Source organism: Gigantopelta aegis, chromosome 5, assembly GCF_016097555.1.
Source record: "Gigantopelta aegis isolate Gae_Host chromosome 5, Gae_host_genome, whole genome shotgun sequence".
Classification (NCBI taxonomy): Eukaryota; Metazoa; Mollusca; class Gastropoda; order Neomphalida; family Peltospiridae; genus Gigantopelta; species Gigantopelta aegis.
The window spans coordinates 35,729,496-35,752,693 of record NC_054703.1 but is presented as its reverse complement, the minus strand read 5'-3'; the positions used below and the strand labels follow the sequence as shown (position 1 = coordinate 35,752,693).

The window sequence follows — 23,198 nt, the reverse complement described above, 5'->3', positions numbered from 1 at the left end:
TGAAATTTTGATAAACATTGTATCTTCGCACAAGGCTGTCTAAAATTTATTTTGACAAGGTTATGATTGTTTCTACACATTGCTGTCAAGTGAGTATATATATGTATATATATATATAATATTTTATATATATATATATATATATATATATATATATATATATATATATATATATATATATATATATATATATATATATATATATATATATAACATGGTTGTATAACTTCTAAATGAACAGATTGTGAACATTTATTATATTTCTAGGCACAGAAATTACGGTCTCAAGACCTATTGATGATTCACTGATATACGGAGTAGGCCTAATATATTAAGGTTTTTATTACCTGTTATCTTTCTTTGATAATGAAAATTGGCAGAAAGTTAGAAAACTCGTTTCTACTCATGTCTGTATATGAGTTTGATATGTCAACACCATCTTGATCAAATCAAAGAGGGCCGCAAAATTGGTTTACTAGTTAGATAAAGCCATTCTAACTCATCAGAAACTTGCTTATAATGAAATGACAATGACAATTATTTACCTCTCTTACAGATCCCGAAAAATTGGTTTGAAGTTATAGGGTTATTAAATGGGTAATGACATATTGGTTCGAATCCCGAAGATGTGAATTTGCTTTCACATTAATTATCTTTTCTTTTAAATGTTCTATTTTTTTTGTTGTATGACAACACAAATTGATAAGATGTTACAAACATGATTACGCTTTACTGATGTGTGAATATGACACAATGGCATCATGATCAAATCCAAGATGGCTGCATTTTGGGGTATGTTGTTTGTACTAGTTATTTCAAGTCATTCTAACTAATCAACACCTTTGAAATGAAGTTTTATATTACATTTCCATTACAGATCCTAATAATATGGTCTGAATTTTGAGATAATGACATAGTCATCAGAAGATAACAGAAACTGGGGGAGTGGGTGGGGGTGGTTTCATTTATATATCGATTTGATTTTAATCGGGGGCACCAGTGCATTAATTCCAGAGTTATGGGGCCAGTGCCCCTGCCCCTACTTCCGGTGCCTATTAATTAGATCAGTAGTAACATAGGTTAGCATTCCGAAGACAATATGTTTCACATTAGTTAGTATTGGCCCTTTCCTGCAACAATTATTTTTGGAAATCACTGCATGTGTTTTGACAAGTCACCCCGTGGAAGCATTCAGAAGCCACAATGCACTTGATTTCATGGACAAACAGGTTTTAAGGTTCGTACCAGATTGGTTGGAACTTTGTCTGTTACACCTGCATTTTCAATGTAGTGTCCATGTTCTCAGCTGTTAGTGTGAGTCCGAAACGACTATTTTGTCAATGTTCATCTAGTTCTTTAATGCTTAGTGCGTACCACTGGCGACAGTGGCTATTGTTCAGAATCAATGTGTGATCCTTGCAAACTGTTGTCTGAGTCCGCACCGTATATGGTTTATCCTCAAACAGTTAAGAAAATAAATATACTCATTGTCCATAGCATGTCTTGCATATCAGAGGTGCGTAGAATGTGTCAGCTTTCTCCCACACTAAGCAATCATTTATCTGTCATCAGTTTTGTCAAGTGCTATGCCAAAATGTTGATAATGTCAAGTCGCACCCTCATCAAACTTGAAGCAAATTTTTTTATTTTAATGATCGAATCAACCATTATGATTAATTATGGAAGGCCCTACACGTTTTCATCGTGTTCCACCAGTGACCGTGTGTACAAGTATGCTAATTCTATCATCTCTCCATTGATGCGGTTCATTATTTACTGTTTACATTTACCATAGTTTGACACCCAATAGCCGATGTATTATTTTGCTGGGGTGTTGTTAAACATCTATTCTATTGTATTTTATCCAGTGATGTAGAAAAAATACCTCTCTTTTTTTCTTTTTTTTTTTTTCTTTTTTTTGCTGATTATTGGTATAAGTCTGTGCAATACAAACAGCTTATGTATCAGCATCTGTTTGTACTTATTTCAATGCATGATGACCATTCAAGTGGCGATTGAGCATACCAATAAGCCAATGACGTTTTCAAATATATACATTACCCACTGAAAGTATTGCTCGGGAAGCTTTACGCAATTCCAATTTGAGATGGCCTAACAATAACTGAATGGAATAACCAGACCAATGTTCAGTGCTTTGTTTCATTCTACCATAATTTTAGGTTTATAATCTGGCAACCTTCAAAACATATTTGTTCAGATACCATTGTTTGGTAGTTCGTACATTTGGAAATCAGATGCGCATTGTAGGTGGAGGTTGGCTTGTTCACTTCATTATTTGGGGATGCAACACTTAATTTGCTCAATGTACTGTTATTTTTCACAGTATTCTGACTTTTCATTATTTTAATTCCTGTATTTCTTCACTACTTGAAACACACGATGCTGATAGACTGATTTGTGTCTCCTGCATTAGACTATGTGAAATATCTAAAAACTGTTAATTAATTGTACCGTTTCTGTATCACAGCGAATATGATAAAAGTAAAATATGCCCAATAGATCACCAGGTAAACAAGACAAACAACTAGTGGGCTCTTCCACATTTCTTATTATAAAAATATACATCAAACGTTGCCCCGGTTGTTTAAAAACGCTTTGTGTGTATGCTTGGGGTGAATGTGACAAGACATGAACATTTGTACACACCACAATCAATTTAGAAACGACCTGACATATAATATTTAGCATTAAGACATTGCAAATTAGGCGATAACCATATTGAGTTTTTACGTTTGTGGGTGTTATTGTCTATTTGATCCCGCAAATGTAATTTTGGTCAAGGTCAAAAATGAAACGTTTGTGGGCATCAAATAGACAATAACACCCGCAAATCTAAAAACTCAATATGGTTATGTCCACAGTAAACGTAATCGTTTTTCTATGGAACTAACTGTACATTTGGTATTTCTTGAAAAAATACCTGGCTACAATCTCACTGTAGACCCTTAAATCGTCAACTTCGCCTCTTCCAGTTGCTAATGACGTCACTTTCTAATGACGTCATTAGCTTTCCGGGTGTTATTTTGATTTGATCCCGGAAAAAAATGACCATAATTAACCAATCACAATACAGAACACACTTGTCATCAGTTTACGATATATATTGTATAGCTGTATTCCTTTCCATTGAAATGACTTCAATTACGATGTCGCAGGTACCAAACATTGATTATGCAGTCAAACATGTTTGTATCAGTAATAATGTCTGTTAGTGTCCTTTCTACAGTAACATCAGAGATAAATATATTAAACCTTTTTATTATAATAAACCCTCAACATTTAAATGAACGCAACTGCTGTCCAGCGACAATTAAAAACGGCTAATTAAAGTGTGTAAGTATTTGATCACTGCTACCACGCATAGAACAGACAACATTGATACATGAGATGTTATTATATTGTATATTATGCATGTATTACCCAGTTACTATAGACTTTTATCGACTGTAACCCGATGCTACTTACCATTCCCCGCAATGTGCACATTATAATATATATATATATGTATGTATGTATGTATGTATGTATTTATGTATGTATGTATGCCTACAAAATGTATATTTGTTTGGCAAAAATAAAATATGTGTTGATAGTATAAAAATATACACAAGGAACGTGCACGAACGTGGACAATGGAGTGATTAATCCATGTCTGTGGAGAAGACAACATGGTCGATTCGGACTTGAAATAGTAATGGTAGACATGGCTAAAATACACAATAACTGTCCTTTTCAAAATTCAAAACAATCCGACTACAGATTAATGACCCTCGAAAATTCAGGACAAACTATAAGAGAGACAAATGAAAAAAAAAAAAAAATGCAGCTTCAAATATTTTACGTGAGAAAGAATGATAATAAGAAAACAACATTTGTTTTTTCCCACCAAAACTAATCAAATTAAATGATTTTTGTAACATTATGCCAATTTTCATTATAATAAAATATAATATATAATTATACAGATGAAAGCAATTAATTTGAAAGCATATTATGGAATCAGGATTCAAAAACATGTTAATACATATTTAATTATCTTAGATATTTAGACCAAATTGTTATTACCGGTAAAAGAGATAACTAAAATTCCATTACAAGCAGTTTCAATTATGTGTGATGAGTTAATGATTTAAGTTAACCAATAAATATTTTCGTTTTTCCCGCGAAAATTGACGCCATCTTTGATTTGTCATGATAGCATCATCACTTCAAATCCATCCACAGAAAGAGTAATCACGTGTGTACCTTCCTGCTAAATTAAATTGATATAGAAATAATATAAGTGACCAAAACTTAAATGTTTTATCTCTCATATGTCATTTAGTCTGCAATAGGTTTTGAAGCCCTAATTTCAAAGTGTTAAAACAAATCCAAAGCCCCGCATATGTGAATTTTCTTCTGAGACAGATAGAAATCATACAGTGCCCGATGTGGGGAATACATTTGGTGATGGATAATCTAAAAGCCACGGTCATATAGTGCAGCCATGGTGGCCTCCGACATGTGGACAGATATGCTGTTCTGATGAAACAGCACACCTCTCGTGAAACCTTTGTCGTGTACAGCACATTTCCAAGAATATCCTGGATTATTTGTTGCGTGATATTTATGTTACTTGCTATGTATGGCAGATTATGGGTGTGAGAGCATTTTCTAAGAACATTAAATTTGTATTACACCGGGTAACAAGGCATAAATACACATGTACGCATGCACACACATATACACTCATGAAAGCACAGACGCATGCACATAGGCGCACATACACTCATATGCGCACAAGCTTGCACGCACGCGTACGTACGTACATACAGAAACACACACATTAAAGTGACCGAAATTTGGGTCAATACGCACCCATCAAACGTCATGTCATAACCAGTACTTGGACTGTCAGAGGAAGAACGAGGGCAAGTAAGAATATTAGTGCACTGGACTTTTGTGTGATAAGATAACTGATCGACTTACGTTCAGACTTACCAACAGTCTGAGTGCAAGCATCTCCTTTCCAACCAGTTTGACATGTTCCACCACAAGACCCTGTCACATGATCACATTTTGCTGAAGAGTTCCTGCACTTCCTGTCACGGCAGGAATAACTGCAATCTCTGCCGTATGTCTCATCGCAGTCTGTTTGATAGAAAAAAACATCACTAAAACCCCATCAAGAGATACAGTTAAAGCAAACAATTATTGATTGCAAACGTTTGGAATATAAAGAGACTGTACTCGTTGAATTCTTGATTTAACGCATTTTCAAAAAATAGTTCGCAATATAATTGTTGTATCCATTATCGCTGATGACGCAGTTATGGCTACACATAGTGGTGTTCCAGTGTTTGATTATACTCGAAACTTGATCAGTCTGGCTCTAGGATGTGATGATCAATTACAAAATTCATAACTGATTCTTTTGGGAAAATGCTAACTTTAATTGTTCATCTTATTCAGATATTAATGTATTGGGGTTATTTCCATGTTTACATAACGAACAGAATAGTTATTAAAGGTAAAATTAGCCATGATAGGGCATAGAGCCTGGTGGAGACAATAGGTGAATTGTCTATTTAATTCTAAACCTCTTTATGTTCATAGAATTTTTACCAATTGTGTGATTAATGATGAAATTCCAACTGGCTCCCAACAATTCTTATATTTGAGAAAGGTAGTACAAGATTGTGTTTTCGTATCATCAATATCATATATTAGAAATACAAATTGTATTATGTGAGCATCTGGACACAGAACTTTATTTTATGTCACTGGACAAAATGTGACACATAAGTATGTAATAATTTTCCTTATACTATATTGTTTTAGAAATTGATTGCAATTCATAATATTTATAACCAGGTTACCTTACCTCCAAGGAAAAACATTTATTTGTACAATTTAAGGGTTTCGGTCAATTTGGAACTGCAATTAAGTGGCGTCAGTCACGTATATATTTCTGATTACCCACCAAGCCATAGTTACTCATAGGTACTTTTTCCAAGAGGCACCAAATAGACTTGGACAATGGCAAGTCACATACGCAAGACCAAGTTACTCGGGAACCACTCTAGCAATCAATTCAGTAGAATAACCTCCAACCTCTCTGACTGTAATGTTCGTCATCATACACTTGCTCCGTAAGGGGCCACTTTCTCCCTACTAAACGATTTTTAATGATTAGCAGCTACCTGTCCAACGCACCTAGCAGCAACCTAAATCAGATCGCAAATCGCTAAACTACGTGTATAAACGGACAAAGTAAATGTGTACTGTCCTATAAAAGGGTTATTTTAAACAACAGTGACAGTGGAGCACATAAGCTATGTTCACACCTTCACAGATACTAGTACACATTTAGTCCCGACATATCTACCGTGTGTAAATTAAGCATCTGATTGTGGAATTCATCTAATTGCCGCTGGGTAGGCTAACCTTGACTTTTGTTCATCCATCTACTGACAATGCACCACATGAAGCAGATCTCAAATAATTAAAGGAACAAAAAAGAAAACAAACTTGCGAGAGAACAAATTCCAAACGGTTACACTATAACATTTCAGTTACATGTCATTTATTCTAACAAAGGTGACGAATGTCGAATGTTATTTTGTTTGTTATAAACTATGGAGCACATATCCATTAACAATAAGCACAGATGGTAAACATACAAAAATTAACATTATAAAGACTATCTTATGCCGTCGTTTTTGTCTACTCCCTTGTGTGCCCTTCTCCCCCCCCCCCTCTCTCTCTCTCTCTCTCTCTCTCTCTCTCTCTCTCTCTCTCTCTCTCTCTCTCTCTCTCTCTCTCTCTCTCTCTCTCTCTCTCTCTCTCTCTCATGTTTCAACCATATGTGCAAATACTATTCTCGAGAACTAGGTATTTTTATTGAAATATTAAAAATATTTTAATAATTAGACGCATAGAATATTTTTACAGAGATATTTCATTAAATTATCGCTGGAAACAAATATAATAGGACACAACATGGCTTCCGTTTCATACAACTTGGTTCCTTCCATCCTGGCTTACAACCGTGTTCACATGTTCCGTTTTGAGTATCACACGTCGTATTGTCTCTGTCACAGTGTCGTTCACTACAGTTTAACTTACACCCAGATCCAAACATACCATGACGACATTCTGTAAAATTGACTATACCAGAATTAAATATGGTTCCATACATTTTCCATAACTTCAGGTTTTAATAAATTATATATGAATTTTAAAAATGGCATACATGTCTTATGTTATTGTTTTGAGAAAGTTACATTTCAGTTTTCATACTACAAACAAACGCAGGAGCTATTTTGTTCTGCTTGTAACCCATCAATATTGTGAAATATATTATGTTTTAACAACACCTCACAGCGTCATTTGATTAACTGGTTATTATTAAGAATTTAACATATTTCATGTTCCACTTCATCTAAAATAGTGTAGTAAAAACTCACTGGCATCACATACTTACTCATTGTTAACAGCAGCAAAGGATTTGTATATGCATTTATGTTTCAACGAGAATATCATATACCAAGAACTTTAGTAAACTATGCTTGGTATACTGGACGATGGACGCTATTTACAATCCCTACTAAATCTGGTAAGAAACCAAATTTTGGGTGGAGAAATGAGACACGCAGTAAATTGACATCAATACATAATAACAAGAAGAAAGCTCAGTGCATTGGACCTGGATATTGTTCTGTCCGTAGAGCGCTCGCCTAAGGTACTTGTGTCATAGGATCAAATGCAACCCCATCTCATCTAGTGCCACAATACTCGTGTATCGTTGGCCGTGATAGGTACTGTACTGTCTGTGAGAAACTGAATACAAAATATGCCTTGCTGCTAATGGGAAAATGTAAGTTTTTTACTGAAGAACAATCAAATGTTTGATATCCAGTAGCTGGCGATTATTTAAAAGAAATATACATGTTAGAGTGGTGTCTTTAAACAAAAGAAATGTTAACCGAAGAATACTTCACATGACAAAGTTTACTTTACTCTGTATTAGAATTATAATACATTTGACATCCAATAGCTGATGACTGATTGATCAACATGACTGTCCATCAAGGGGGTGGGTTGGATTTAGCTCAGTCGGTACAATGGTTTTCTGGGGTGGTTATGTGTCAGAATAATCACATATTTGACATCCAATAACTGGTGATTAGTTCAGTTTATCAATGCGTTCGATTGTTGTCGTAAACAAAACAAAGCCAGTACCAATACAGTCGTCTCCCATCCAGGATTCTTCACACTGTCCTCCACAGGAACCGTTCTCGTGATCACAGCTCGCATTTTTATTCAGACAGTGCCTTCTTGTGCAGTTAAAAGCACAACTGGCGCCATACAGGCCAGTGTCGCATGCTAGGAGGAAACATATTCAAAGATACAATTTTAATAAGAACATTTCGACAGCAAATTCAAACTATCGCAACGATGAATCGAATAGAAACCTATTTGAACGGTTCTGATAGAAACATATATTATTATTATTTTGCTTAAACGATAACCATTTCAGTCATCTATTTTATTTCATTTTATTATTATTATTTATTTATTTGTTTTGTAAAACTGGGATTCATGCAGACAGTCTTGAACACACACCTCAGTTATATGGATTGTATGTCCAGGACAAACAGAAACAAAACAAAAGCCAAAACAGTAATCTATAAGTTAAACCATACAATTATCCTATAGTGACAGAAAAAATATTAGAGTCATCTAAACACATTCAATGATATGATTATAGTTGTTTTTTTTATTGGAATATTAATTGTTGTTCTAATTTATATATAAACTTAATATAAAATTTTGATATGACCGTTTGGCGCAAGAATGAATGAATGGATGTTTAACGACACCCCAGCATGAAATATATATTGGCTATTGGTTGTCAAGCAAAGGTACGTTCATGTATATTAAAATGGTTATTTACATTATAAAAAAAAACATATATGACTGTGTAAAACAGCGTAAAGAGTTGTAAAAATACTAATACCACACAAAAGTATACTGTGAAATTTTGATAAAAATTGTATCTTCGCACAAGGCTGTCTAAAGTGAGTATATATATATATATATATATATATATATATATATATATATATATATATATATATATGTAGTACACGTGTATTTTAAGCATATAGGTTTTATGTAACTAATGTTTAATTTCAGGTTCTTAGAGGAGTATGTACCTTTAAGTATGGTATTTAGTATGTATTTCATTAATGTTATTTTCAGGCTGTAACAACTACAGGTTGAACAACATATCACTATAATTAACATTTTATCACCTTTTTCTAGTATTGCCCTGTACCTGTGATATGTTCGTGTATGCTGGTCAACCACGCGTGACCACATCAGTGCAGTCAGTGTGAGCTCTTTTGGTAGCCATAGCTACAATACAAACACCAAAGCTATCTTTAAACTTTGACCCTTGTCTCTTTCTCTCCCATTGGATAATTAACACTCACCTGTATCTGCATGCTTTCTTTGGACTGACCAGACAGGACAGGATTATTTAGCATTTGGAGAAACAAGTTCAGATAAGACAGAAATAGTAGAAGTTTAATTTAAAGGTTTCCCCAGTTGTTAGCGAATATATCAACACAATGCCTACGTGTAATTCATATGGGTGTGTATTGTGTCTATATTTACATGAATAAAAGATGATGCCCTAACCCGTAGCTGGTGTTGTGAACTTTGTTGAACCTAGCTTCACGCACAAAATACCGACTGCTACATTTGGAGCCGACGTAGGGACAACGTTCATCTGAAACTGCGGGATCTTGGACAACTGAAAACCAACGTTTGTTTCTGTGCAGAACTTTCAAGAATGTGTTTCTACAGAACTATTGTGGTACCAGACTCTGATTAATGTGACTCTTGCGCCTGTGTTATCAGTACTGGGTTTTTTTTTCATCATTCGGAAAGCATATGTAAGTGCATTTTATGTATTTATCCTTTCACTCTTGTGTATTTTTCCCATTTTTTCCTAGAGCTCTAGAACTACAGTAATGTAATTTATTTCATTCTATTTTTCTACTCATTTTTGAGTTTTACATTGTAAATTATTTTCATTTTTTTTTTAATTCCAATGTTGTTGTTTGTTTTTTTTTGTTTTTTTTTTTGAACCTTGTGTACCAGTACTACAGCTAATTTAAAATGTGTTGAGTTTTTTGCTATAACTGTACAGAAATTTAAACCCACTTAGTGTATATTGTTGTTGCATTCAGATTTTCTACATTCATTTTTTTTTTATAAATGTTGGATATACATTTTCTAACAGATTTCCTTTGTAATGGTTTAAATTATCAAATGGCAGAATAAGTGTCAGGTGATTGATTAAAATAAAACGCTTAAATCCCATTTAGGTAGCCTACGTAAATTAACTAAATTAACTAAACGTTAATTACATAAAACCTATATGCTTAAAATACACGTGTACTTCGGTTTGTTTGCAAAACTCATTAAGTCCATTTCTGGAAACTAGTCTTAAGGAAATGTTGCCGAATCAAAGAACAGACAATTAGAAGCATCTTAAAAGTGAAAGTTGAATTAAACATTTACAAAAGAAGAACTTTACTTGCCCATGGATATACCAAAGTTTGACATTTGCTGGGCTATTGTTCGTAGCCTTCAGAAAACATTAAAACTGACACTTATTTAAAACGACAATAATAATGACAGTAAGATACTCACTCTAGAACTATAATTATGGAAAGATGACCGGAAAATAATGCCAGTTGGGTCACAACATACTCCATCCCCCATTGGAAGTCATCAAAAGATTACACGAAAGTTCAGTCAGTCATCCCGCCCCTCCCCCCATTTAAACACACACCCATCGATTTATTGAAATTGGGCTAGTGAGTGTTAAACTAATTTTTCAGAATATTGAACAAACTGGCACACTACATAATTACTGGTCACAGAGGCAGTGCTGGAAATGACCACTGACCTACTCATCATCACTACTATTCTCAAGATCCTGCCTAATGTCCTGACCCTCGATATGAGAGAAGGCGTCCTCATAGTAATCCTGAACCTCCTCATTTACATGTATATATAACATGGTTGTATAACTTCTAAATGAACAGATTGTGAACATTTATTATATTTCTAGGCACAGAAATTACGGTCTGAAGACCTATTGATGATTCACTGATGTACGGAGTAGGCCTAACATATTAAGGTTTTTATTACCTGTTATCTTCCTTTGATAATGAAAATTGGCAGAAAGTTTCAAAAATCGTTTCTACTGATGTCTGTATATGCGTTTGATATGTCTACACCATCTTGATCAAATCAAAGAGGGCCGCAAAATCGGTTTACTAGTTAGATAAAGCCATTCTAACTCATCAGAAACTTGCTTATAATGAAATGACAATTACAATTATTTACCTCTCTTACAGATCCTGACAAATTGGTTTGAAGTTATAGGGTTATTAAATGGGTAATGACATATTGGATCGAAGATGTGCATTTGCTTTCACATTAATTATCTTTTCTTTTAAATGTTCTATTTTTTGTATGACAACACAAACTGATAAGATGTTACAAACATGATTACGCTTTACTGATAGGTGAATATGACACAATGGCATCATGATCAAATCCAAGACGGCTGCATTTTTCTATGGAACTAACTGTACATTTGGTATTTCTTGAAAAAAATACCTGGCTACAATCTAACTGTAGACGCTTGAATCGTCAACTTCGCCTGTTCCAGTTGCTAATGACGTCATTAGCTTTTCGGGTGTTATTTTGATTTGATCCCGGCAAAAAATGAACGTAATTCACCAATCACAATACAGAACACACTTGTCATCAGTTTACAATATACATTGTATAGCTTTTTAACTTTCCATTGATGTCGCAGGTACCAAACATTGATTATGCAGTCAAACATGTTTGTATCCGTAAAACGTCTGTTAGTGTCCTTTCTACAGTAACATCAGAGACAAATATATTAAACCTTTTTTATTATAATAAACCCTCAACATTTAAATTAACGCAACTGCTGTCCAGCGACAATTAAAAACGGCTAATTAAATTGTGTAAGTATTTGAACACTGCTACCACGCATAGAACAGACATGAGATGTTATTATATTGCATATTATGCGTCTATTACCCAGTTACTATAGAATTTTATCGATTGTAACCCGATGCTACATACCATTCCCCGCAATGTGCACATTATAATACATATGTGTGTGTGTGTGTGTGTGTGTGTGTGTGTGTGTGTGTGTGTGTGTGTGTGTGTGTGTGTGTGTGTGTGTGTGTGTGTATGTATGTATGTATGTAAGTATTTATGTATGTATGCCTACAAAATGTATATTTTTTTGGCAAAAATAAAATATGTGTTTATAGTATAAAACGATACACAAGAAACGCGCACGAACGTGGACAATGGAGTGATTAATCCATGTCCATGGAGACCACAACATGGTCGATTCGGACTTGAAATAGTAATGGTAGACATGGCTAAAATACACAATAACTGTCCTTTTCAAAATTCAAAACAATCCGACTACAGATTAATGACCCTCCAAAATTCAGGACAAACTATAAGAGAGACAAATGAAAATAAAAATAAAATGCAGCTTCAAATATTTTACGTGAGAAAGAATGATAATAAGAAAACAACATTTGTTTTTTCCCACCAAAAGTAATCAAATTAAATGATTTTTGTAACTTTATGCCAATTTTCATTAGAATACAATATAATATATAATTATAGAGATGAAAGCAATTAATTTGAAAACATATTATGGAATCAGGATTCAAAAACATGTCAATACATATTTAATTATCTTAGATATTCAGACCAATTGTTATTACCGGTAAAATAGATAACTAAAATTCCATTACAAGCAGTTTCAATTATGTGTGATGAGCTAATGATTTAAGTTAACCAATAAATATTTTCGTTTTTCCCGCCAAAATTGACGCCATCTTGGATTTGTCATGATAGCATCATCACTTCAAATCCATCCACAGAAAGAGTAATCACCTTCCTGCTAAATTAAATTGATATAGAAAGAATATAAGTGACCAAAACTTAAATGTTTTATCTCTCATATGTCATTTAGTCTGCAACTGGTTTTGAAGCCCTAATTTCAAAGTGCTAAAACAAATCCCAAGCCCCGCATATGTGAATTTTCCTCTGAGACAGATAGAAATCATACAGTGCCCGATCTGGAGAATGCATTTGGGGATGGATAATCTGAAAGCCACGGTCATATAGTGCAGCCATGGTGACCACCGACATCTGGACAGATATGTTGTTCTGATGAAATAGCACACCTCTCGTGAAACTTTTGTCGTGGACAACACATTTCCAAGAATATCCTGGATTATTTGTTGCGTGATATTTATGTTACTGGCTATGTATGGCAGATTATGGGTGTGAGCATTTTCTAAGGAAATTAAATTTATATTACACCGGGTAACAAGGCATAATTAAATACACACGTACGCATGCACACACATATACACTCATGAGAGCACAGACGCATGCACATAGGCGCACATACACTCATATGCGCACACGCATATTTATTTGTTTTGTAAAACTGGGATTCATGCAGACAGTCTTGAACACACACCTCAGTTATGTGGATTGTATGTCCAGGACAAACAGAAACAAAACAAAAGCCAAAACAGTAATCTATAAAGTGGTATAGCACCTGATATATGAGACAACAAATAACTGTCAATACAAAGTCAGCTTATTAAGGTTACAACTACATTCGAACAATAGAGATACAGATCCTATTTTAAATTTAGCTTTTCTTCTTACAAATAGTCGCATCGAGTCATCGTCTTGCGTTTCTGTAGATATTAGCAAAGCCAAGCTCAAATCAGATGTTCAGAAATGAAAACGCTAAGCAAGAATGTGTAATTTTCCACCACATAGACCAAACACTATTTTTGGAGGATTATGTATGTAATAGTGTGCACTTTTAATGTAATATTATATTTAAAGACATAATAAGACTAACGTTGAACATTTTGTGCAGACATATTTATAAGTTTATACATTTTTGAAAAATTATCACTGCATATAATTATACAGAACAGAAATGTAATACGTTTCGTACAGCTTGATAGAAATCCTATTAATATTACTTTATAGCATTTTATAAAATGTTAAGATATATTTAGGAGCTAACTAGAAATTACACTCCATTAGTGGATTACAACATATCATCATGTATAATCATTACATAGTACATATATATGTCTTACGTTCCATACAACTTGGTTTCTTCCATCCAGGCTTACAACCGTCTTCACATGTTCTGTTTTGAGCATCACACGTCGTATTGTCTCCATCACAGTGTCGTTCACTGCAGTTTAACTTACAACCAGATCCAAACATACCAGCACGGCATTCTGTATAATAATAGAGTATAACATAGTATTACTGCAAATTCATACTCGTTCCATATTTGTTCTACACTTTCACATAACGCAATTGGAACATAACAAAATGTCATTATCATAGTGATAGTAATTATCATGGATGTTATGTACTATTTCAAATAAGATTTTTTTTTAAATGTTTGTAACATTTATATTAATATATTATATTTGCAGAAAATAACACTTCTAAAATCGATAAGTTTGTGTGTATGCATAAAACATAAGTAAGTTTGATTTAAATCACAAATGTTGCTGTTTATTATTTATATAAATATATTTTTCATCTAACTTTAGTTTCTGCTAGTATATTAAATTATTTCATTGTAATTCTTATGAGCATGTAGTTCATGATATAGTAATTACATTACAAAGATAATTCGTAAAAACAAAATTATTCAAAGTTACCAGTATGCTACATGGATAGAGCTATTTTTAATACTGGCAGCTATTTTTAGAAAATAACGCCATAATGGCCTCCTATTGGTTGAAAATCAGTTTTGTTTTTTTAAGTTTTGTAATCTACACACCAGTGTGGGTTTCTGGTGGAAAAAAATGGCACTTTTGTCCAGCCCATCCCCAAACAGCCCCAAATTGACGTTAACAGACCTGACTAGTTTGAGCACTGGTTCATCTGTTAGCAACATATTCACTGGTCTAGTTTAAAGGGGCAGTATCAAAGTTCCATACGGCATTTATTCACTTTTCTTTGTATATATTATACTTTGAGTTGCATGCCCAGAGACGATTGCATCCACATAATTATATTTAACATAGTTTAATAAATGCACGTTATTAGTAATCCATTAACAATGACCGACAGATCAGGACGTCTCGTCAGATTTATATTTGTTTAATTGCATCTTCACTTGACACATAACCGGTTGATTTCAATCCCTGTCTTTGAAAAAAACCACCAACAGGTTTCGTAAATTCGACCCTTAATAATCCAGGATGTTCTGTTTTAACATCTAGATCTTACTTTGTGTGCAATCTGTTCCCGTGTAGCCTGGTTGACACCCATAGTCACATTGTCCTGTTATGTTGTCACACCTGGATGTTCCGTTAGTTTGATCACAGTGTCTGTTGGAGCATGTAGCATTGCACAGTAAACCATAGTGGTCTGAATCACACACTGAAAAAATCAACATAATAATATTATAATACAGAACCTAAATCCTCGAGAAAAACTGTAAGTCTAAAGGTAAACATATAAACATACATGTAAATAGTTGATTGAAATACTAGTAAAAAAAATATATATATATATATATATATATATATATATATATATATATATATATATATATATTAAAAAAACAAAACAAAGATCAATAAACCTTGAACAGATTCCATTGCAGGATTCCGTTCAGATGTTTTTAGGGGGTGGGGTGGGCGCATCAGGACTTGTTCGATTTTGGGCCTGATAGTGTTAGTCTACCATTATGGAACCTCGAACACTGTACTGTGATAGTTTAACACCTAATAGCCAATCTCTATTTATGTGCTGGGGTGTCATTTAACATTCAACCTTTCATTCATTTGTGATAATTCTTATATATCTGAAATTTCATAGTGCAAACGTTTACACGATTCCAGTTCTTAACTGTATTTATTATGGGTTTTTGTGGTGTTCGAGTATATTGTTAAATGGATGAATGAATGTTCTAATGACGACACTTCAGGCTATTGGGTGTCAAGACAAAGATACACGAATGAAAGTCAATGCAGTGTATAGCTCTATAGTGAATTTTATTCAATAATATCATGATCATAGTATATCAAAACAATACAAGCTACAGATTAAACTTTAAAACAAGCACATGGCCTATATGTAATAGACAATATATATATATATATATATATATATATATATATATATATATATATATATATATATATATATATATATATATTGTGAGAACCCAGTATATTTATAAGTAATACTGTTTGAGTTACGTTTTGTTTTCCATAATTGTAAACTGGCGCTCACATAACTCCGGTATGAGACCATTACCAACCGCCAACTTACGAAGTCTTTCATGTCCATTTTATTACGTTTGGGCGAATGTCGATCCTTTTAAATGATGTAATTATTACTTGTGTATATTCCAAATTCATATTCCAATGATGTCATGTCGTTGCACGAAGTTTCTTGTCACTTCTGAGTGTTTAACAAATCATGTTTATATGTTCACGCACTTGCAAATGGCGGTAATGGCCGAGTTGACCGTGGCCTTCAAGAATTATATTTGTTGTACATCCGGGTTACAGCTGTCAAACTTTTTAGCGGTAAATACAACTAAACTTTGGAAAACCAAAGTATAATTTTTTTTTTTTTGTAGGAACATGAATGAGATTAGAATTTACTGTATATGTTTATTTAGATAATTTATTGAGGTATTAGTTTACACCAGTAATAGGGAAGTCGAGTGTACTTTTAGCGTGACTAGCCTTACCCAGCCAAACTGGGGGCGGGTCTTAGTTCGCTGATTCAGCCGGCTCCGCGAATTCAGCGACGCTGATTTCAGCGGCTGATTTTAGTTCTTTTAGACGTGAATACCCTCCCAGTGCGCTGATTCAGCAAGCTGATTTTACCAGCACGTTGATCTTTCGCTGATTAGCAAAAGTTATAAAAAGGCAGCGTTTAACGCTGACCGTCAGTCTGGCTTTACCCTTAGCCTACATTAGGTGGGTTGGGACCCATTTTGTTTATTTTCTAAAATTGTGGTGTTTAAATAAAGAGTTGGGATTAGATAGCCATTCTCACTAATAAGTAGCATAAATAAACATGATAATTATATTTGGCAATAATAATTAATTAGAAATTTATTATTTAGATATACATGTAGGTTAGTTAGCCTTGAATCATAAACTGAGAGCCCAGAAGTGCTATGGTATTTACTGTGAAAAGTTAACATTGAGATAATGTGTCTCGGACTTAAATGAAATTATTCTGAGATGGGAATATTTAGTCTATTGAGTTAGAAGTTCTGAAATAGAAGTTCAAGTTTAGTTTAATATTGCTGAGGTAGTAAAACGTGAGATAGTTCACTCGGTGTATACGAGAAGATAGAATATAAGTAGTGAAGAGTGAGAAGTATTGAAATAGAAGTTAAAGTGTAGTTTAATATATTGCTGAAGTAGTGAAAAGTGAGGTAGTTCACACTGTGTATAAGAGAAGATAGTGTACAAGTAGTGAAGAGTGAGAAGTCACATATAGTTGAAGTAGTTGTGTGTGATGTAGTGACACCCTACTGAGTTTATAGTGTTTAAGTGGTCGTTGAGGGTGATGTAGTGCCACCCTACTGAATTAATAGTGTTTAAGTGGTAGGTGAGGGTGATGTAGTGCCACCCTGTGTAGTTATTATAGTGTTGAAGTGACAGTGTGATGTAGTGCCACTCTGAGTAGAGAAATATAGTACTGAAGTAATAGGAAGTAGTGAGAGAGAGTATTAGAGATAGTGTAGTAAACTGTAGTATTAAAGATAAAGCAATATATTAAACTAGCACATCTGAAGTTTGAGTATAAGTAAATAGAAATTTAGTTATAATGGAAATAATTGTGTAGTTGCATAATGTAGTTTAATGATAAAATAGGTAACCTCAATACTACTTACCTTAATGAATACATATAGCTCAGACAATGTTAGTTTATAGCAACGTTTAATGACCTGTTGGTCAATGTGTATGACCTGCAAGTGCTTGTTGATAGCAAATACTGATTGATATGCATATACTATATAGTGAAGTGTAAGAAGCATTTTATTTAGAGTGTTAGAAAACTATTTACTCATGTTGTTACATAATAAATGATTGAACTTTACAAATTTGTTGTGTCATCTTTGCCTTCTATAGTTATTTGGGAGTTTATTACCAGCCATTCACAAAACATCCAGACGCTCGGTTATCACAATATATATATATATATATATATATATATATATATATATATATATATATATATACACACACACACATATGCATGCATGCATACATACATACATACATATATACAAATATACATATATATATATATTATATATATATATATATATATATGTGTGTGTGTGTGTGTGTGTCTGTGCATATGTGTATATATATATATATATATATATATATATATATATATATATATATATATATATATATATATATATCAGTGCCTACAGAACGTATTCCGAACATTTAGGAGAGTCACGTGATCGTGTGCTGTATTTGCCTCTCTGATAGAACACATTCATGAACATGTTGTCACCCGTGCACCACAGAAAGTAACACCACTCGGGGTGCGTATGTATGATCGATACGTTTACGTACATGATGGTTGGGGGGGGGGGGGGGGGGGAGAAGGAATGTAAAACAGATGCGAAAACATCCCTAATTTTAGTGCAAGTACCTTATAGGTAGCCCTAAACAACACAGCCATGTAGGAAATTCCTGTATTCATTCTTACAGTTCGATGAACAACAGTATGACGCAATCAAATATTTCGTAACAGTAACTATCACAAGTATTAACAATAATAATAAAACTAAGCCTCTCATCCAATGTATTCTATTTATTTTGTTTTATTTCGTCAACACTTATAGTAACCATGTTATGTTTTCTTTTCCACTAGACGGAATTAGCGACCGTTTTCACGGGGCTAGATAAACCTGTCCAACCCTGGATAGCTTTCATTTATTAATAAACTTGTCTATCCCCACCACCCCCACACATATACCTACATACATTGGAGGATCGAGGACACACTGGTGCATGTATGTATGCGCGCGTATCATACCATCACACTGTTTTTCAGTCCAGTTTTGTTTACATCCACCCACGCACTCTCCAGTTGTATAGTTACACGGTTGACCTTGACAGTGACAGAACTCTATGCAGTTATCTCCAAACGTACCAGCGTCACAAACTGAAAGAATAACGAAAAATAATATATTAACGAAACGGACCTGCGTGTTAGTTATGTATATAGTTTTGTTTTAATTCGATCAATAGACATTAACCACATGTAGAAACTGCAAGACATGCATTACTGTCAATAATATAATATATTTATTTTATAATATTATTCCTGAAAATATATGGACCGTCACGTTGGACGTTCTAACAATGTTCCATTGGAAGATAGAGACATGTCCATTGCGAGACAAAGATATAGCGGACGAATTTCATTATACATTTGTATTCATATTTTCACAAAATACCCTAAGGTAGTGTTTTACTTTAAAATTTTTTTTCCCCAAAAACCCCAAAAAAAAAAAGGGAAAAGGAAAACTGGGTTTTTTGGGGTTTTTTAAAATTTTTAAAAAGGCCAGTTTGTTTTCCCCCAACCCTTTTTTAAGGACCGGGACTTGGGAAAAAATTATTTTTTTCCCCCCCTTTAAACCAAAAAAAAAAAAGGGTTTTAACGGGCCCCTGGGTTTTAAAAGGTTTTTTTTTTAAAAAAAAAAACCCCCCCCCCCCCCCCCCCCCCCCCCCCCCCCCCCCCCCCCCCCCCCTTTTAAAAATTAAAAAAAAGAAATTTGGCAAAAATTAAATTTTAAAATTTTTTTTTTTTAAAAAAAACCCCCACCCCTTTTTAAAAAAAGGAAAAAAATTTTTTAAAAAAAACGGGAAAGAAAATTTTTTTTTTTAAAAATTTTAAAACCCTAAATTTTTTTTTTTTTAAAAGGTTTTTTAAAGGGAAAAAATTTTTTTTTAACCAAAATTTAAAGGAAAATTTTTTTTTTCCGTCCCCAAAAAAAAAAAAATTTTTTTTTAATTAAATTTGTTTAACCTTTTTAAATAAAATTCAAAAATTGGGGAAAAAATTTAAAAAATTTTTAAAAATTTAATAATTTTTAATTTAAAAAAATTTAAATTTTAAAAAAATTTAAAAAAAAAATTTTTAAAAAAAAAATTTTTTTTAATTTTTTTCCCCGTTAACCCCTTTAATTTGGTTTTTTTTAAAAAATTTAAAACCCAAAAATTTTTTTTTTAAAAAATTTAAAAAACCCCAAATTTAAAGGGGCCCCCCCGGGGGGCCGGGGTTTCCCCCCCCGGGCCCCCCCTTTCCCCCCCCCCCCCCTGGGTTTTTTTTGGCCCCCAAAAAATTTTTTTTTTTTTCCCCTTTTTTTTTGTTGGGGGCCCCTTTTTAAAAATTTGAACCCAAAAAAAAAAAAAATTTTTAAAAAAAATTTTTTTGGGGGGAAAAAAAACCCCCTTTAAAAATTTTTTTTTAAAAAAAGGAAAATAAAAATTTAATTAATTTTAAAAAAAATTTAAAAAAATTAAAGGGCCTTTTTAAAAAAAATAAAAAAAAATTTTTTTTAAAATTTTTTTAAAAAAGGTTCCTTTTCATTAAGCGGGGAAAAAAAAGGCTTTAAAGGAAAATTTTAAATTTTTTTAAAAAAAGGGTTTAATTTAAATTAAAAAAAAAATTTTTTGGGTTGTTTAAATTTTTAAAATTTAAAAACCCTTTTAAAAAAATTTAAAAAAATTTTAAAAAAAGGGGGGGTTTTCAAAACCCAAAATTTAAATAAAATTTTAAATTTTTTAAAATATTTTAAAAAAAAAATTTTTTTAAAAAAGAAAATTTTTTGGGTTAAAACTTTTTGGGAAAAAGGGTTGGGGGAAAAATTTTAAAAATTTATAAAAAAATTTTTAAAAAATAATTGAAAAAAAAAAATTTTTTTAAAATTTCCTTTGGGTTAAAATTTATTTTTTTTTTTTTTTAAATTAAAAAAAATTTAAATTGGGTTAAAATTTAACCCCAAAAACCAAAAAAAACCCCAAAAAGGAAAAGGGAAATTGGTTCCTTTAAATTAAATTTTTTTTTTTTTTTAAAACCCCAAAAAGGGTTTTAAAAAAAAAAATAAAAAAAATTTTTTAAAAAAATTTAAAAAAAAAAACCCCAAAAAAAAACCCCAAAAATTTGGTTAAATTTTAAAAAAAAATTAATTTTTCCCCTTTTAAAAATTTTTAATTTTAAAGAGGTTTTAAACCCCAAAATTTTTTATTTTTTGGGGTTTTTTTCCAAAAAAATTTTTTAAAAACCAAAAAAAAAAAAAAATTTCCCCCCTTTTTTAAAATTTTTAAAAAAAAAAAATTTTAAAATTTAAATTCCAAAATTTGGGAAAAATTTTTTTTTGGGTTTAAGGGGCCCATAAAAAAAAAAGGTTTTTTAAAAAAAAAAAATTTAAAAAAATTAATTTAAAAAGGGGGAAAAGGGGGGAAAAAAAAAACCTTTCCCTTTAAAAAAAAATTTTTTCCGGTTTTTTTTTAAATTTTTAAAAAATTTTCCCTTTTAAATAAAAAAAAACAAAAAAGGAAAAAAACGGGCCCCAAAAAAGGGATTTTTTAAAAAAAAAAGGGGAAAACCCCCCCGGGGGGGGTTTTTTCCCCCAAATTTTCCCCCAAAAAGGCCTTTAATTTTTCCCCCCCAAAAAATTCCCCTTTGGAATAAAGGGGGGTTAAAAAACGGGCCCCCCTTTTAGGGGGGAATTCAAGGGGGGAAAAGGGTTGGGGAAAAAAAAAAAATTTTTTTTAAAGAAAAATTAATTTTTAAAAAAAAAAAAAAAGGGGGTTGAATTTGGGGAAGGAAAAAAATTTTTTAAAAAAAAAAGGGAAAATTTAAAAAAAAAAATGGGGGAAAAAAAAAAAGGGGGGAAAAAAAAAAGGTTGGGAAACCCCCTTAAAGGGGTTTTAAAAAAAATTTACCTAAAAAAAAGGGGGGGGGTTTGGTTTAAAACCCCAAAGGGGAAAAGGGGGTTATTTAAAAAAAAAGGGGATTTCCCAAAAAAATTTGTTTGGGGTTTGGGAAACCCAATTTAAAGGAAAATTTTCCCGGGGGAAAAAAAAAAAACCCCCCCCCCCAAAAAACCCCCAAATAAAAAGGGGAAAAGGGGGGCCCTTTCCAAATCCCTTAAAAACCCCTTGGGGGGCCCAAACCAAAAACCCCCCCCCCCCCATTTTAATTTCCCCTTTAAAAAAAGGGGGGGAAAAAAAAAAAAAATTTTTTATGGGGAAAAATTTAAATTCAAACCCCCCCCGGGGGCTTCCCCCTTTTTTGGGCCCAAAAAAAAAATTTTTTTTTTTAAAAAAGGGGGGTTTTGGGGGGGCCCCCCAACCTTAAAAACCCCAAACCCTTTTTAGGGGGTTTTTTTGTTCCCTTTTTAATTAAAATTAAATAATTAAAAATTGGAATCCCGGGGTTAAAGGGTTTTTTAAAAAATTTTTTCACCTGGGGGTTTTTTTTTTTTTAAAAAATCCCGGAATTTTTGGGTTTAAAATTTTTTGGTTTTAAAATTTTTAAACCGGTTTACCCCTTTTTTTTTAAAAAATTTTTTTTTAAATTTTTTTTTTTTTTTTTTTTTTTTCCTTTAAAGGGGGGTTTTTTTTCCTTTCGGAAATTTTTTTTTTGGGGAAAAATTTTTCCCCCCCCCCAAAAAAAAAATTTTTTTTGGGTGGCCCCAAATTTTAAAAAAAAAAAATTTTAAAAAAGGGGGGGGGAAAATTTTTTTAAAAAAAAAAAATTTCAAATTTTTTAAAAATTTTTTCAAAAATTTGGTAATTTTTAAAAAAAAAAAGGGTTTTAAAAAACCAAACTAAACCCCAAAAAAAAAAGGGCCCCAAAAATTTTAAATTTTTTTTTAAAAATTTCCGGGGAAAAAAAAAAAAATTTTAATTCTTTTAAAAAATTTTTTTCAAAATTTGGTTTTTTGGCCTTTTAGGGGGTTTTAAAAAAAAAAAAAATTC

The 23,198-nt window shown here is 32.5% G+C and overlaps 1 protein-coding gene across 1 annotated transcript in view; it reads right to left on the bottom strand.

Moving 5' to 3' along the window:
* Window positions 1-19,580, bottom strand: part of LOC121373123 (tenascin-like) — a 29,530-nt gene extending 9,950 nt beyond the window's left edge. The window contains exons 1-6 of the mRNA XM_041499574.1: window positions 19,571-19,580; window positions 19,243-19,371; window positions 15,439-15,591; window positions 14,283-14,429; window positions 8,245-8,388; window positions 5,002-5,151 (exon numbers count right to left, since the gene is read on the bottom strand). Coding sequence (XP_041355508.1) covers window positions 5,002-5,151; window positions 8,245-8,388; window positions 14,283-14,429; window positions 15,439-15,591; window positions 19,243-19,371; window positions 19,571-19,580 — 733 coding nt within the window. The remainder of the gene's footprint in view (window positions 1-5,001; window positions 5,152-8,244; window positions 8,389-14,282; window positions 14,430-15,438; window positions 15,592-19,242; window positions 19,372-19,570) is intronic.
* Window positions 19,581-23,198: the final 3,618 nt, after the last annotated feature.